Here is a 16,127-nt window from a genome sequence, read left to right on the forward strand (position 1 = left end):
CAGCTAGAAGTGTAGCTTCAAGGCAATGCTCAAGCATGAGAGGGAAAAGCTAGGACAAAATAGGCAGAGAGGGAGAGATTAGGACCTGACGTCTCCGAGTGGGGAAAAAACCACATATTTAGGAACAATGCTGGGAGCGTCTGACCACAGCAAAGCCCCTTGGGCTTAAGGTTCCTCTTAAGAATGTAACAGACACCCACTACTCTCCCTGGGGTTCCCCTCAGGAATTTGACAAAAGACCTGACTAAACATAAGTAGACCATAAAACACATGACCCAGACCCAAGGAACAGTATGGCCATAGACCATCCCTCATACAATGATTGAGCCAATCAGGAATGGACAACCCAGCACCTAGAGTTATCAGTCAGTAAGGGTAGGACTTGAGAAGGAACGAGGGGGAAGGGAGAGGGGTGCTGACCAGAACCTTCTAAAACAAAGACCCTTGCCTATCGTCCGTGGGCATTCACTTTCGAATGTCCCCTCTCTACAGAGAGAGCTTTGCTACTATTTCTACTTTCTGGTCTTAGACTCTAATAAACTTTTACCTGTTGCTCATTTTATTTTGTGTCATTCTTCGAAGCGGCGAGACAACGAACCCGGGTATGGAGGTAAAATAACAAATCCTGCAACACAAGCACCACTTTCTCCTCACTCTCCCGACTCCTCATGTCATACATGCTACGTTTCATCCAAAACATGGCTCTAAGAGCCTCTGCCCACGAGGTGTTACAGCCAAGGAGAAGGCACAGTCCAGGCAAGCTGGAATAGTAATTTTGAGCTGGGCTCCTGCTTCCTCAAAAAGAGAGGGAGAGAGCTGCCAGCACATAACAAAAATCTCCACATCCATTGCCAATGTGTTTAAACTGATTGTGCTCAGCTCCCCTTCCAATGAGAAGAACTGAAGAGCATGCGGTCTGGTGTAGGGTGCCTTTCATGTGGGTGTTTGACAATAGAAGCATGCCACCACGGGTCCAAGAAAATAAATTTATTAAACTTCGAAGGAAAAAAATCCACAGACATGAGGAGAGTTAAATATAAACTGCAGGACACAACTAGTCATACTAGTGAATAATGGCTTGTGTGGCCAGCAAAGTACCAGAATGACATTCTGAGACTGATTGAGGTATTTAGCTATTTTTGGCTATAGAAATTGTTGTCAGCCTATGGTGAAATAGTAAGATAGTTTTCCCAAGCACACAGTTTTAAGTTGAATTAGGTTCTACACCGATGAAATTGTATATGAAACTAAATTATGTAGCTCTTAGAGAAAACTATAGCAGCAAGGTAGCAGAAAAGATCTATTAAACACCTATTACAAAGTAACATGTTGAACTTGGAACACCCAGTTCTAGCTTTTCACTGTCCTTCCCGCAAGAAAGAGGGAATTTAAAATCACCAACCATTAAGCCTGTTTCCTAAAAAGGTCTGAGCTAAATGGCAAATACTATTTAAGTTAAAGCTAACTTTAAAGTTTCATTAAATGTAAAAAAAACAAAAACAAAAACAAAAAAAAACCAAAACTTAAAGTGAGAAGCATTTTTCAGTGAGATGAGATTCTTCTCTTTGGACAAACCTTTTGGGGAATAATCCCAACGCTCCCAAGAATGATGTTGAACGATAATTTCAACATTACTTCAGGACGCTTCTTTCTCTTCTGACTACCCTCTTGGAGGCCAATCCACTCAGAGGGGAAATAAAAAATGAGGACACTTCTTTGCTACTTTAAATAAACCCTAGAAAGAGTTTGGTGAGGAAGAAAGTTTCCGCCATTGGTTTAAGAACATTTTGACTTATCTGAGGGGATTGAAAATCTTGTTCCTTCTGTTTCTTGTTACAATGAATAGTGGGTATATTTCTTGATCTTTTGGTTCCATTATCTGGTTAACTTCATTTTCAATTTGCTTCGACTTACAAAATGCTTCTTGTACTTTATTCCCTTCTTAGGTCACTGTGTAATAGAATCACATTGTGTTAGAAGAGATACCACTACAAAGGTTCTGGGGCCATCGCTCATGATCTGCCTGCCTAAACACTCCCTCCGTGTGCAACAATAGCCCCTGAGCAGCCTGTCAGTAAGGACCAGCTAATACCCTCTCCTTCCCTTAGTAGGGAGCTCTCTGACCTGAGCCGAACTTTGGGTAAGGAAGAGTCTTTTGTTTGTTTGTTTTGGTTTGGTTCACGATGAGTAGACCTGTGCATACATCTTAAAAGTTGTCTCAATTAACAAATATTTCTTTAAAAATTTAAATTAAGACAAGCATGTGCCAATAATGCAGGTAACAACAATCACTTCAGAATTGCTTAAGGAGTTTTGGGAGGTACAAAAAGGGCCGCGTAAAAAACTAACTTGCTTATTTGTTTTTCTTTAGGTGGACCGACCAAAGCATTAAACCAGCTTTAGAGTGCGGTTGCTACATTCTCCAGATGGGTCTGCATGAACTAGGGTACACAGCGTGTAGTGTAATATAAAATAGCCATGCTTGTAGTGTAAATTCTTAAAAATACCTTTATAAATTTTATGTCAAAATAAATGTTTTACATATCCAAACTATTTCTTGCCTTCTTACCTATAATTTTAGTTCCGGATTATCTAAAAAACATTGGCCTGTGCTCTGATTTGCATTCAATTTTCCTGAACTGCAAAAGCCACCTGATTTTTTGCTTTTTCAAAAAGCATGATTTACTATACATTAGAAACAGCCATTCAATGCTTAGTATCACAAAATTAACACCCACATTAACAAGACAATCACTGCCACTAAACAGTCTTTGAGACGATTCTTTAAAATATTTACAGTTCACAATAGGAATATCTATCCGATCAGGCGTTCTTGTTTCTTTTTTAATATTATCTTTCAACACTTCAGGAAAAAGGCATTTAGAATCCGCTCCCCCCATCCCCCCCAAAAGTTTAAACATTGTTTTGGTGTAAGCACTCATGCCCTAGCCAGCTCCTCACCATTCAATATGTAGCTTGTGGGAAATCAAAGAAAGGCTACGGCATGATTTTGTTCAGTTGGTCTGTGCTCACGTAGCCACACGATGAGAGAAACTCTTTGTCAGGCAAGGGCAAGGCTGTGGCATTGAGCACGAGGCCCTGCGGAGACTGTACTATGTGAATGGAGGTATAGTCTGGGACAGGCATCTCAGAACTCGGAGCCCGTTCTGCTGTCCCAGACTGGCCAGCGGTAGTGGTAAGGCTTTCTGTGGTGATGTAAATGTCTTCCTTGTTAAAGCTTGGCTCCACACGTGATTCAGCCTCGACGTGAGGGGCCACAGCGATGCACTTTTTGGCGTCTGCCTCGCAGAAGTAGGCGTTGTCCATGATGAAGTTTGCTTGGCAGAGTGAGACCGCTTCTGGATGCATGTCACACGGGGATATCCCTGCCTTATTCTTTTGGCCTGGGGAAAGGACCACACTCCCCGCTGGAGTAATGTCGCTTACCTGGGCATAAAAGTCGATGTTTGCCAGTGAACTCGGATTGCTTAGCTGAGTATGGGCAGCTTGATGAGTTGACTCAGTTCCACTAATAAGAAGCGGTCTTGGTTTGTTTTCCTTTGCTAGGATAACACTGGGCTGCTGAGTGGTAGGGGTAGCATCAGTAGAAGGTGAGTTATTTTGATTCTTCTGGTCAAGGCACAAGAGATCTACTTCCCCTTTTAACCTCTGTGGCTGAGCAACCTCTGAGGTACCATCACACATGTCACTGGCATTGAAATCAGTCTCCAAAATGTCAGGTTCATAACAGCTGGTACGTCCAGAGTCATCATCCTTTGCTCCAAGGATGTTAAGTGATTTCTCATGGTCATTGCTTAGAAGTCTGTCTGTGTCGGAGCCTTCAGTCTTTTCATCGGGGTCATCAATATCCAGCTCAATGAATTCAACCCAAGAGTCATCGTTGTAGAATTCAGGTTTATAGTTGTCATGAATGGCTAAGATTGTGTTCACCTCTTCTAATTTTCCTTCCTAGGAAAGAGAAAGAAAATGAAACCTATCAAAAGGAACTCATAATGATGAAATGTTTTCACAAATAACATTCAGAGACTAAAATTATGGTCACAAGAAAAGCGATAGCAACAAAGCCATATAATAAACACATTAGTGTAGAACTTTCAAATACATCATAAGACATTCTCATAATTTTAAGAGATACATTATTATTTTGAAACATTTTTCTCCAGAGGGGTTAAAAATGGGATGGGATGCACATGGCTTGCAAAAGCTCTCAACATAGGACAGTACGCTTTAGGCGGCATTTAATTAGTGTTATCTAGGCCTTAGATAATTTATTGAGTACCTTGAGGAGATCTGGATCAATTCCTTTAATCTTTGGAACTGGAACTGGGGGAAGAATCAGCATCTTAATCCTTGAAAACAAATAAAATTTTGGTTTGACATATCTGCAAAGTTATACATTCTCGTGTTTCAAAAGATAGGAATAAAATATTAATAGAACTATTACTTATTCCAAATATTCTGGTACTCCATATAAGTGGAGTATGAGAAAGAAAATAGTAAGCAGTAAATGATGAGGAAAAACTACAGAAGAAGAAAAAAGCAACAAAAGTCAACAAAAAGCCCTCATGTGAAGTCAATTTAAATAAAACATAATAGGTTGATGGGGGGTGGGAGGGTGGGGAGGGTGGGTGATGGGTATTGAAGAGGGCATCTTTTGGGATGAGCACTGGGTGTTGTATGGAAACCAATTTGACAATAAATTTCATATATTAAAAAAATAAATAAAACATAATCTTTTTTTCCTTATGTCTTTATTGACGGCCAGCAGCAGTATTTGGGAATGAGAAATCTGACTCTATCTGAAGCCAATTTCCATTTCATCTATAAGGATGGCAATTTTAATGTACATCTCATCAGTAGTTTGCAGAAAAGAGGAAGGAAGAAAGAAGAAAGAAAGAAAGAAGAGCTGACTCACTTGAAGCCAAAATTATTTGCACCCTCAAAAATGGGATGAATTGAGATAAGTTTGTACCACACAGCTCACATTAATCATAAAATTACCTAAGATGATCTCATCAACCAAGGTGTCATTGCAGGCTTCATTTCAGTTGGGAAAGGCTACACTTGAGCTATCTCTAACTGATCAATATGGATTTATATACCCAATTCTATGATGTGCTTGAATTTTCTGTTCCCAATATTTAAATTATTTCTTGATCATGATTCATTTCAATGTCTCTTCTGCCTGTCTTGCAGCTTATTGTATCCCTAGCACTTAGAACAATTCCTGGCACATAGAAGGTACTCAATAAACACTTCTTGAATAAACTTGAATACCTCATATATCTATTTTGTTAATAGCATAACTAGAATTTGTGTCTTAAAATTAACATTGCAGCTCTGGAATAAAGCTCAGAGATTAGCTATTCTAGTCAGTTCATTTATTGTTTTAAAACAACAAGAGTCAGAGGCACCACTGTTAGGCAGGGATGATAAACTGCTTTTTGGATATTAGCTGATATTCCACTTAATGTGAATGGATCGTCTAGTCTATTCAACAGGGAACCCATCTTCTGAATATTTCCATTTGCCTTTTTACCTAACCAAGGAATAAGCCAAATTTCACTTTTTAAATTGCTGTAAGTAGCCTCCACTAGGTTTACTTAGCGGAGCAAGTGTTAAAACAGATATTTACTGATGAATAGAAGATACAGAAAAAATATAAATTATTAATAGTTGCTACCATTTTTTTGGAATGCCTCTGATAAAACAGACACCATAAGATATATTTCACACTGACCTATGGGCTAGTAAATGATGGTCTGAGGGCCAAATCTGGTCTGTTCTCTGCTTTTGTAAATAACATTTTATTGAAACACAGTCATGTTCATTAGTTTAGATATTATTATGACTGTTTTCATGCCACGGTGGCAGAGTTGAGTAGTTGTGACAAAGATTTCATGGCTCCAGAGGCCTAAAAATTTACTATCTGGGCCTTTAGAAAACAAGTTTGTCAACCAGACACTAAACATTTTATTTGTTCTTATAACTACCAGGGAGGCAGATATTATCTGTGGAAAGATTTAGAGATTTAAGGAAGGTACTCAAATCATACACTAATACTTGGCACAGCTGGGGCTCAAATCCAAAGTACTTAACCCCCAAACCCAGGCCTTTTGCCTTCTGTCATGCTGCTGTGTTATTTGGTCCTACATCTCTAAATGAATATTTCAAATGTCAAAAACATAGAAAAATGCAACACAATTGTAATTGCAGGAAACAAAGATTCCTAAATGTCTAATGCTTGACTTTGTTATGTTTGCCTCTTGATTTGCAGAGTATAATGCATTTAGGCACATGTTAGGTTTCTCGGACTTGTAGTTGACTTCCCGCCAGGGTAACAGAGCCTGCAGCCTATAGCGCTCAAGCAGGTGATGGAAATGCACGAAGCAGGCCTGTTGCAATGTCAAGGGGAGGGATGCGAATGGTCACAGAGAACACATATTCTTCCCAAATGGAACAGCTGGTCCTCTGCTTCAACACATGTTGCCATGCAGGAATATCAACTGAATGTCACTAGATCTTTCAGATTTTATTTTTTTTTTAAATTTTTTTTTCAACGTTTTTTATTTATTTTTGGGACAGAGAGAGACAGACAGAGCATGAACGGGGGAGGGGCAGAGAGAGAGGGAGACACAGAATCGGAAACAGGCTCCAGGCTCCGAGCCATCAGCCCAGAGCCTGACGCGGGGCTCGAACTCACGGACCGCGAGATCGTGACCTGGCTGAAGTCGGACGCTTAACCGACTGCGCCACCCAGGCGCCCCTAGATCTTTCAGATTTTAAACATGACCTGGAAATCTGGGTTTTTGTGTGGAAATTCCCTAGTTTGTAAACATTTTGTAGCAAAACTTTTACTCCAAAATCAAATACATAAAATAACAAAACATTAAGATCTGCAGGCTGAGCTTGGCTTTCAGATTGCCAGTTTGCCACTCCTGTCTGATGCTGATTCAGTTGTTTCTTTCCCCGTTAGTAATAGCTCAGAGGCTGGGATGAGTGTATGGTGAGAATGACTGAATACAGAGTAAAGATAACCTGGCCTGAAGCTATGTTTGTGACTTTGCCATCATTTTATTCAAATCCAAATCACATTATAAATATGGAAAGGGAAAAGTGGCATGGACTCAAAACTTCATACAAAATGTAGAACCTGAGCCCTTTAGAGCCCTAACATTCTGGGGAAAGCTGACATAAGAACCTCATTCTTTGGAGGATCATTTTATTTATTTATTTAAAAATTTTTTTAATGTTTTATTTATATTTAAGAGAGACAGAGAGAGAGACAGAGTGCGAGTGGGGAAGGGGCAGAGAGAGATGGAGACAGAATCTGAAACAGGCTCCAGGCTCTGAGCTGTCAGCACAGAGCCTGATGCGGGGCTCAAACCCACGAACCAGGAGGTCATGGCCTGAGCTGAAGTCAGACACTCAACCAACTGAGTCACCCAGGTGCCCCTGGAGGATCATTTTAATCATTAGAACTTCATGTTCTTTCCACACCTGTTGACAACTGTTTTCTCCTGTTTCCTACTTTCTTTGGAACATGGAAATTTAGACCATGACAAGGGTTTTTATGGGCAAATGAAAGAACAAAACTAATTCTTTTCTATAAAGAACTTATTTAGTACAGGAAATGTGAGAGTATAGTAAAGATTTCAGAACAATTTTATAATTTGGTAATTCTGACTAAGCATCGAAGTTAAGAGCTTCATTATTCATAGAAAACTCTTTTATACAAAGATTAATATATTTTCTTTAACATCCTATTTGTTGAGAGAATTATTTTTTCTTTGAAATATTGGTAGCTAATATAATTAACCAATATAACAAATTTACATGGCCTTCACAAAGACTCAAAACTGACAGCTTATGTTAAGAGTGAATTACTTTATATACATAGTGGGTATGTCTACTGTACTTATATATAAATTAGTCCATCAACTATATAGATCAATGAATTCAAATTAATCAACAGAATTATTTGACTCTTCTGTTGTTGGCATTATTTAAATATATAAATTGCTTAAAATTCTATAAATTTATTTACATTTACTATTTCCCTCCAACAAATGAAAACCATATTGTCATGCTTTATAACACTCATGCTTGTAAAAGAAATGCTGTTAAAAAGTTAGATGAAAATGAAATTCTGCAGAATGGCTTCTGCTTTCCCATTGGTTTACATTATGAAACTGGAGATGCTACTCTAATTAAAAAGCTTTTGCAATGTGTTCACATAGACCCTATTTTGATTTGTAGATGTCTCTTGGCTTCAGCTGGAGAACATGTCTTTAGTTCTAGGAAATATGGCCAACCACCTTGGTTTGTCTGGAACTGAGGGGTTTCCCAGGACACGGGACTTTTGGTGCTCAAACTCCCAGGAAAACCGGGAGAGTTAGTCACCCTAGTCTAGGAGAAGGGGCAGGATTAACCCAGGGGACTTAAAAAAGTACTCTAAAAGTAAGAAAATTTGCAATCAGTACCAATAACATTTCCTATATTCCTATTTCCAGTCTGTATGGAATTTCTTTCAGGGAGAAAAACAGAGAGTGATAGCTCATACAGCTCAAGGGACATTTAAACCTCATTATAATCCAACATCCTCATATTATTGATGAGAACATGCAGCCTGGAGAAATTAAGGGGATAATCAAACAGCAGTAGCAGAATAATAGCTGAAACCAAGTCTTTGACACCAATACAGAATAGAATCTCCTCAAACTTAGAAAGAATTGTAGCTGTATTTACAAATTCAGGTAATTTGTAACATTGAAATAAAATTTAATGATTTAAAGAAAACCCAGATTTACTTGAAATCGCCATCATACGAAGTCTAAAACTGTTATATTAGATTGAATTATCTAGGTGGCTTTAGTTCGCCTTTTAAATTTGCTTCTATTTTAGGCCTGTGTCAAACTCAGCCAAAGGTTCTGTGCCACCTTGTCATCCTAGAGTGGATGGGCCTGCTCATTCAGGACTCTGAAGAGGTCAAGGGGCAGCTCAGAGGTAATGATTTTGTGCAGGAGGTTCATATCACAAGGTGTGCAGTCGCTAGCCTCAGCGTCCTGTGTCCTATACAACTTCCCAGATAGAAAAGACACCTGTGAATTCTCTATGATGAACACAACAACGTGGTAAATGTATACCTAGGGATAATATTTTACTGCATTAATTAAATTTTTCACTCATGATTTGCAAAAGAAAATATCAAGTAACAAATGGAAACACATATGGAAATCTAAACACTGGAAAAAACATCTAACTATTAGACCATTTCCCACCTACCTTTGCTGTTTAGAAAATATGAATAAAAATAGTATCATCGTTAGCCCAAATATTCCAAAGATAGTAATTAAGAACCATGGAAACTGGAAATCTGAAACACACAAGAATAGCATCTCACTCATAGGGTTAGGAATAGTTGAAGTTTACATTTCACTTTCCTTTTTCACATAAAAAGATTTCTTAATTTGTATTCATCTAGTAAAGTCACCGATTTTTTCTGCTAATCACTAAAACAGAATGCAATGATATGGAGTATTTTCTTTTCCAAGAACATTTCTGTCCACTGCTTCAAATCCTTTCACATATGAAAAAAAAATCGAAATGAAGAAACCGCAAACAATTTAAGCACAATCCATGTTTGCATTAAAAAAAACCCTGCAGCAACCCCTTTAATTAAGTACCTTATGTGTTCAGGGTGCATCCTTAGTGGCTTCAGCTCTAGAAAAAAGTGCTGTTTGTTAACATACTACTTTACCTAAATAATGTCCACTTGGTTCTTTCTTTTTTTCTTTTTTTTTTTTTTAAGTGTGGTAATATTTTTTTTTTAATCCTCCAGACTGAGGATATATCAAAAAGATGGAGGCAGAGTTTCTATTTTTGAATCATGACTGAAACTTCTTAGACATGAAGACCATATATTTTACAGCTTAAAACATATCCTGTGATAGAAGATCACTACTGGGGCTCCCATTTTCAGATTTTAGTATATGTGTTAACAGGCTTGGGGGAATCTGTTTCTAAAACTTCTGTTTCATTTCTTTTTGAAAATTAAAAATTTTTTCTTTTTTTAACCTTTTTTCCCCAAAGTTTATTATTTATTTTGAGAGAGCAAGCGAGAACAAATGCATGCCAGCAGGGGAGGGGCAGAGAGAGGGAGAGAGAATCCCAAGCAGGCTTCGTGCTGTCAGTTCAGAGCCCGAAGTGGGGCCTGATCTCATGAACCATGAGACTGTGACCTGAGCCAGGATCAAAAGTTGGACACTTAACCGACTGAGCCACCCAGGTGCCCCACTTCTATCTCATTTCTTAAGACCAAGTTCCTACCAGCTGCTTGCAGTAGGTCCCCAGTGTTCTTACCACTTACCAAGAGGTTACCCACTTTTTAATTGAAATATAGTTGACATACAATCTTATTTTGGCTTCAAGTGTACAACATAGTGATTCAACAGTTCCAAACATTACTCAGTTCTCACCATGATAACTGTCGTTACCACCTGTCACCATACAATGCTATTACAATATTATTGACTACATTCCCTATCCTGTACTTTTCATCCCTGTGATTATTTATTTTATAACTGCAAGTCTGTATCGCTTAATGCCCTTTACCTATTTCACCCATCCTCCCTGTGCTCTCCCATCTAGCAACCACCAGTTTGCTTTCCGTTTTTATGAGTCTGTTTCCATCTTGCTTTGTTGTTGTTCTTTTTTTTTTTTTTAGATCACACATATAAGTGAAATCACAGGGTATTTGTCACTTAGAATTATACCCTTTAGCTTCATCTATGCTGTGAATAGCAAGAGTTCATTCTTGTTATGGCCAAATAATATTCCACTGTGTGTGTGTGTGTGTGTGTGTGTGTGTGTGTATAAATCACATCTTTTTATCCATTCACCTATTGATGGACATTTAGGTTACTTCTATATCTTGGCTGATGCAAATAATGTTGCAATGAACATGGGGATATATATATATATATATACGCACTTGAATTAGTATTTTCATTTTTGTTGTATAAATACCCAATAGTAGAGTTACTAGATTGTATGGTATTTCTATTTTTAATACTCCATACTTTAATACTCTATTTTTAATATTCCATACTGTTTTCCATAGTGGCTGCTCCAATTTACTTTCTCACTAACAGTGCAGGAAGGTTCCCTTTTTTCCACATCCTCATCAAGGTTATCCACTTTACACAAAAAAGGCAGGTGGAGTTTACCTTAATGTTGCTTTATTAAAAGTAGATTTTATGCTGTAATGTTCCTTTCTTATTTTTATTTTCTTATTCAGTTATTAAAATCTCCAAAGGAGATATTATGTATAGTATAAAGAATTAACGGAGGAGAGAATACCATTTTATATCTTGTGGTATCTGTAACTTTGTATCAATGCCAGAGTATCAATGACAGTTCCTGTATGTATTCAGGAACATAACAAAGCTAGAACTTCAGGGTTTTTTTAAGGAAAACATTTTTTTGGAAGGAAAAATCAGTTAAAGAAATCTATGCTAACTGAATTAAATGGCATCACAATAAGCTTAAAGGGTGTGTTGCAAATTTACTTTCTAAACCAGAATTTCATTATATCAAATATTATACAAAATAATAAGCCTGTTAACTAGAACTTAGAAAAAAAAACAGTGCTACAGGCATTTTCATTTAAGCGCTATTTAGTATCATGGATTTTACTTGTACCATCAATGCAAAAATATAAATTTAATTTCTCTATTGCTTGTGATTGCTTCATTAACAAACTTCACATCCTCATACATAGCCCTGTGAACCCTCTGTGTTTAATTGTGGATGCACTATAGCTAATTCCCATGTGGGAGTGATAACTTTATATACTTATTGTTCATTATTAGGCAGACTTCTTTATGTATCAAAAGTTTTAATTCTTTTATTTTGAATTCATAGATCTCATTTCTTTGAACTTGCATTATCTTTGTATTTTTCTTATATAAGATCTTCAAATGTTCCATGTTGTCCTTGCACATAACTAGCATGCCACTTATTAAGGCTTTCTCCCGGTGAAACCCATACCTAAGCTTCCTAAAACCACTAAGCAGCTGCCATTGACAACCTATGCTGACACAATAGTAGGCTTTTAGATGCCACATATCCATCCATCCATATAGATACAGTATTTCTTCACTATGTATTTGAAAACCATTTTTTTCTGATTATAAATGCAAAACAAACTCATAGAAAATTTTAGAAGTATGGAAACATATAAATAAAAGAATCATCTGAAATTCTGATATCCAGAGATATCCCCCATTAATATGTTAGTACATCTTCTCCTCTCTAACTTACACCTCCCCCAGGACATTTCCTGAATTAAATAATTAAAAAACTAAGTTCTCCTTCCCCTTCTGTAATGAATAGTATCTGTTATAGACTGTGAACTTGAGGTCTCTCACCCTGACATTTGAAGCTAATGGATCGTGATCTGAACAACGTTACGACATTGACAAAAGCCACGTTGGCTGCCATTTTAAATCTTTTACCTTCTTCACATGCAAATGGGCTCATTTGAGGAAGTGTTACATAGAGCACCTCACTGAACTCGCCATATTTTTCAGAGTTTCGTTGTCTGGATCTCACACGCACTTCATATTCTTTATCTAGTCTCAGTGAATAAACTGGAACTGATGTTGACAATACAGGGTCCATCTTTCAAGACAAAATATAAAACTTACTGGTTAGTGAGACAACAACTCAATGCAATAAACTCTATAAAGTGTTTCTGCATCTGTACTCAAAATGAATTCTGTGAAATAGCACAGGGGGAGTTTGCTACTTAAAGGAAGATCAAAGCAAATAACTTTGTTAAGAAACATTTTGTTACATGGATCACAGTTCTCCAAGCTATTTTGGAATAAACCCAAAGAAATAATAGGCTTGTTTATAGAATTGCAGCTCCATCTTTGTACTAGGCTGTCAGATATTCTATACAATCAAAGCATAATAGAATTACTATGGAGAATGGTGGAACTATAAAGAAAACTACGGATATGTTTTCTACCCTTTGGGATATTACAGTTTTGCATGAAGACATAAGAACAGAAAAAAAAAAAACCAACATTATTTCTACACCAAAACAAATTATAGTCAAACACACACACACACACACACACACACACACACACACACACAGAGTTTGTTCTTTGGAAATTCTGGGTAGTCACTCATAAGATCACAGAACTGGCAATGGTCCTAGAAAAATCACAGTTGTCTAAATTATTCTGTTAGAAGCAACTACATACCTATTCTGCTTCTTCTAGAAGGCTTAAAAGTACTTCAAATGGTTTGCTATTCAAAATTTGCAAAGACATGCTGCTAGAGTCCTTGGTAACAAAAATCAAGGTCCCACAACCCTTCTTTTACCTTCCTGGGGAAGGGTAATAAGGCTATTAGACTTTTAAGACATAAGGCCATCAAAGAAATAGACCCAAGTAATAATGGTGTTTTCCTTCAAGTTAAATTCTCAAAGCAGATATTCAATATGTGCTTTTCATGTGTTTCCAGATAGAACACCTTGTTACCATTTATAGAAAATTAGGAACACTTACATTTTCAACAGCATGGATTTTTCCATTAAAAAGATTCTCATAATTTGTCTTATTAAGTCAGAGGCTGGGCCTGCAGCTTCTACAATAAATTTCCTTTCACCTCAGTAAGTTTCTACTCACAAAGTCTCTATTTTTTCCCCATGTGTACATGGGATGGTTAGTTTGTATCTTTTTTGAAGCTTTTTAATATATGATATATTTGCATGCCTAAAGTGCATTTTTATTTATTTATTTAAAAAATTTTTTATTATGTTTATTTATTTTGAGAGAGAGACAGAGTGCGAGTGGGGGAGGGGCAGAGAGAGAGGGAGACACAGACTCCGAAGTAGGCTCCAGGCTCTGGGCTGCCAGCACAGAGCCTGACGCGGGGCTAGAACCCATGAGGGTGAGATCATGACCTGAGTCGAAGTTGGACGCTCAACCGACTGAGCCACCCAGGGCTCCCCACCTAAAGTGCATCTTTAAAGGCAGGCTTCTGAATTTTAAACTTACCTTATTGGTTTCCTTAAATATTTTTTAAACTGCATGTGTCTAGTTTTGAAGCCCTAATTTCTGTTATTGTAACTAATATTATTAGAGTATAGATTTCACTAATAACAAAACTAAAAAGAGGCCGTCAGTGATTTGACCGATGGTCCTCTCTTTATCTTCTCCCAACCCTCTAAAGAAGCCACACCCCACTCGATTTGGCTCCCACAGCCTGCACTGAACCCTGCCACCTGCCTTTGAGGGAAGGCCTACACTCTGCCAATCCTCAATGGAAGTATTGCTGATATCCTAGGAAGTCTTTCTTGGCCCTTTTTCCTACTCCATCCTGACAGATAATCAGTATTAAGAAGATATTACTTCTTATATTTCACTGCTTGTATTTCTCTATTACACTGCAGATTCCCTGGAGCAAACAAGGTCTTCATTACCTTTGCATTTCCAAAGCCCAGTTCAATACCAGGTACACAGTGGGTGCTCAAGAGAAGGCCCATATAACTGTGGATAATTCTATGCCACACATTAAGTCTTAAAAAAACCCCATAAATTCCTTTTTTTAATTTTATTTATTTGAGAGTGGGAGAGCAAGCAGGGGAGAGGGGCAGAGGGAGAGACAGAGAGAATCTTAAGCAGGCTCCACGCTCAGCGTGGAGGCTGACACGGGGCTCCATCCCATGACACTGGGATTATGACCTGAGTGGAAACCCAGAGCCTGACGTTCAATTGACTGAGCCACCCAGGCACGCCAAAAAACCCATACATTCTTAACTTGATCTGGCAGGTAAACAAATTGCAAACAACTACATGGTCATGACTATTACTTTCATATTCAAAACGTATTTGGTTTTAAAAAAAGGCAAAATTCAATATTGTCATTGGCAACCTGAATTCCTGATATGAGCAGCAAACACTAGCTTCCACCCTCCTCTCCACCTTACAAACCTCACTTGTTTTTTTTTTTTAATATTTTAATATTTATTTTTGAGAGAGAGAGAGAGAGATAAAGCACTAGCGGGGGGGACCAAGAGAGGGGGAAACACAGAATCCGAAGCAGGCTTCAGGCTCTGAGCTGTCAGCACAGAGCCCGACACGGGGCTTGAACCCACAGACCACAAGACCATGACCTGAGCCAAAGTCGGTCCCTTAACCGACTGAGCCACCCAGGCACTTCCAAACCTCACTTGTTTTTATGGTTATGGCATTTGTGCTCATAACCAATTAGATGGTGTGTTTCTTTAGCAGAGGTCAATTTTTTTTAAACATTTATTTATCTTGAAAGAGAGAAAGAGAGAGTGGGGGAGGGGCAGAGAGAGAGATAGAGGGAGAGAGAGAGAATCCCAAGCAGGCTCCATGCTGTCAGCCGAGAGCCTGATGCGGGGCTCAATCCCATGAACTGTGATCAATCATAACCTGCAGAGCAGAAAACAAGAGTCAGATGCTTAACTGAGTCACCCACTCAGTCATGAAAACCCTTGGTGTTCATGACAACTCTGAGACCCTTGTAAAGAAATACCATGAGTATATAATTTCACTTATAAAAGGTAAGTGAAGTAAAAGTTAACTGACCCCTTTGGACTATCTTACGAGATTGAGCAGAGATGCAATTAAAAGTGAAACAAAGCCAAGCTGGGATGCAGCCCTGAATGGTCAATTGACTGAGTCCCAAGCTCCCATGCACCTTCCTCAGGGTGTGAGTTTCATATCTGTGCATCAGCTGATACACAACTATATGCACTGGGCTTTCAGGGTTGAAACTATGATTCGTAAATCTAAGAATGCTAATGTTTGGATTCACACCTTTGCTTTTTCTAGATAGTCAACCTTTTTGTTTCAGGACTCCTTTATACTCCTAAAAATTACTGAGAATCCTAAAGGTTTTGGTTTACTTGGGTTATGCCTATTGCTATTTACTGTATTAGAAATTCAAACTGAGAAATTTAAAAAATGGTATTAAATTGATTTTTATAAAAGTTATACTTTGCAAGACAACAGAATTATAGTGAGAAGAATGACTTTGTTTTACATTTTTGCAAAATC

At 38.0% G+C, this 16,127-nt stretch overlaps 1 protein-coding gene across 9 annotated transcripts in view; it reads right to left on the reverse strand.

Moving 5' to 3' along the window:
• Positions 1–945: 945 nt before the first annotated feature.
• Positions 946–16,127, reverse strand: part of GHR (growth hormone receptor) — a 272,255-nt gene continuing 257,073 nt past the window's right edge. For all 9 annotated transcript variants that reach the window (XM_042995553.1, XM_007095431.3, XM_007095429.2 and 6 more), the window contains 4 exons: positions 12,540–12,705; positions 9,307–9,397; positions 4,301–4,370; positions 946–3,969 (listed from right to left, as the gene is read on the reverse strand). In XM_042995553.1, the coding sequence (XP_042851487.1) occupies positions 2,998–3,969; positions 4,301–4,370; positions 9,307–9,397; positions 12,540–12,705 (1,299 nt within the window). In that variant the 3' untranslated portion in view covers positions 946–2,997. The remainder of the gene's footprint in view (positions 3,970–4,300; positions 4,371–9,306; positions 9,398–12,539; positions 12,706–16,127) is intronic.

Source organism: Panthera tigris, chromosome A1 (assembly GCF_018350195.1).
Source record: "Panthera tigris isolate Pti1 chromosome A1, P.tigris_Pti1_mat1.1, whole genome shotgun sequence".
Taxonomy (NCBI): Eukaryota; Metazoa; Chordata; class Mammalia; order Carnivora; family Felidae; genus Panthera; species Panthera tigris.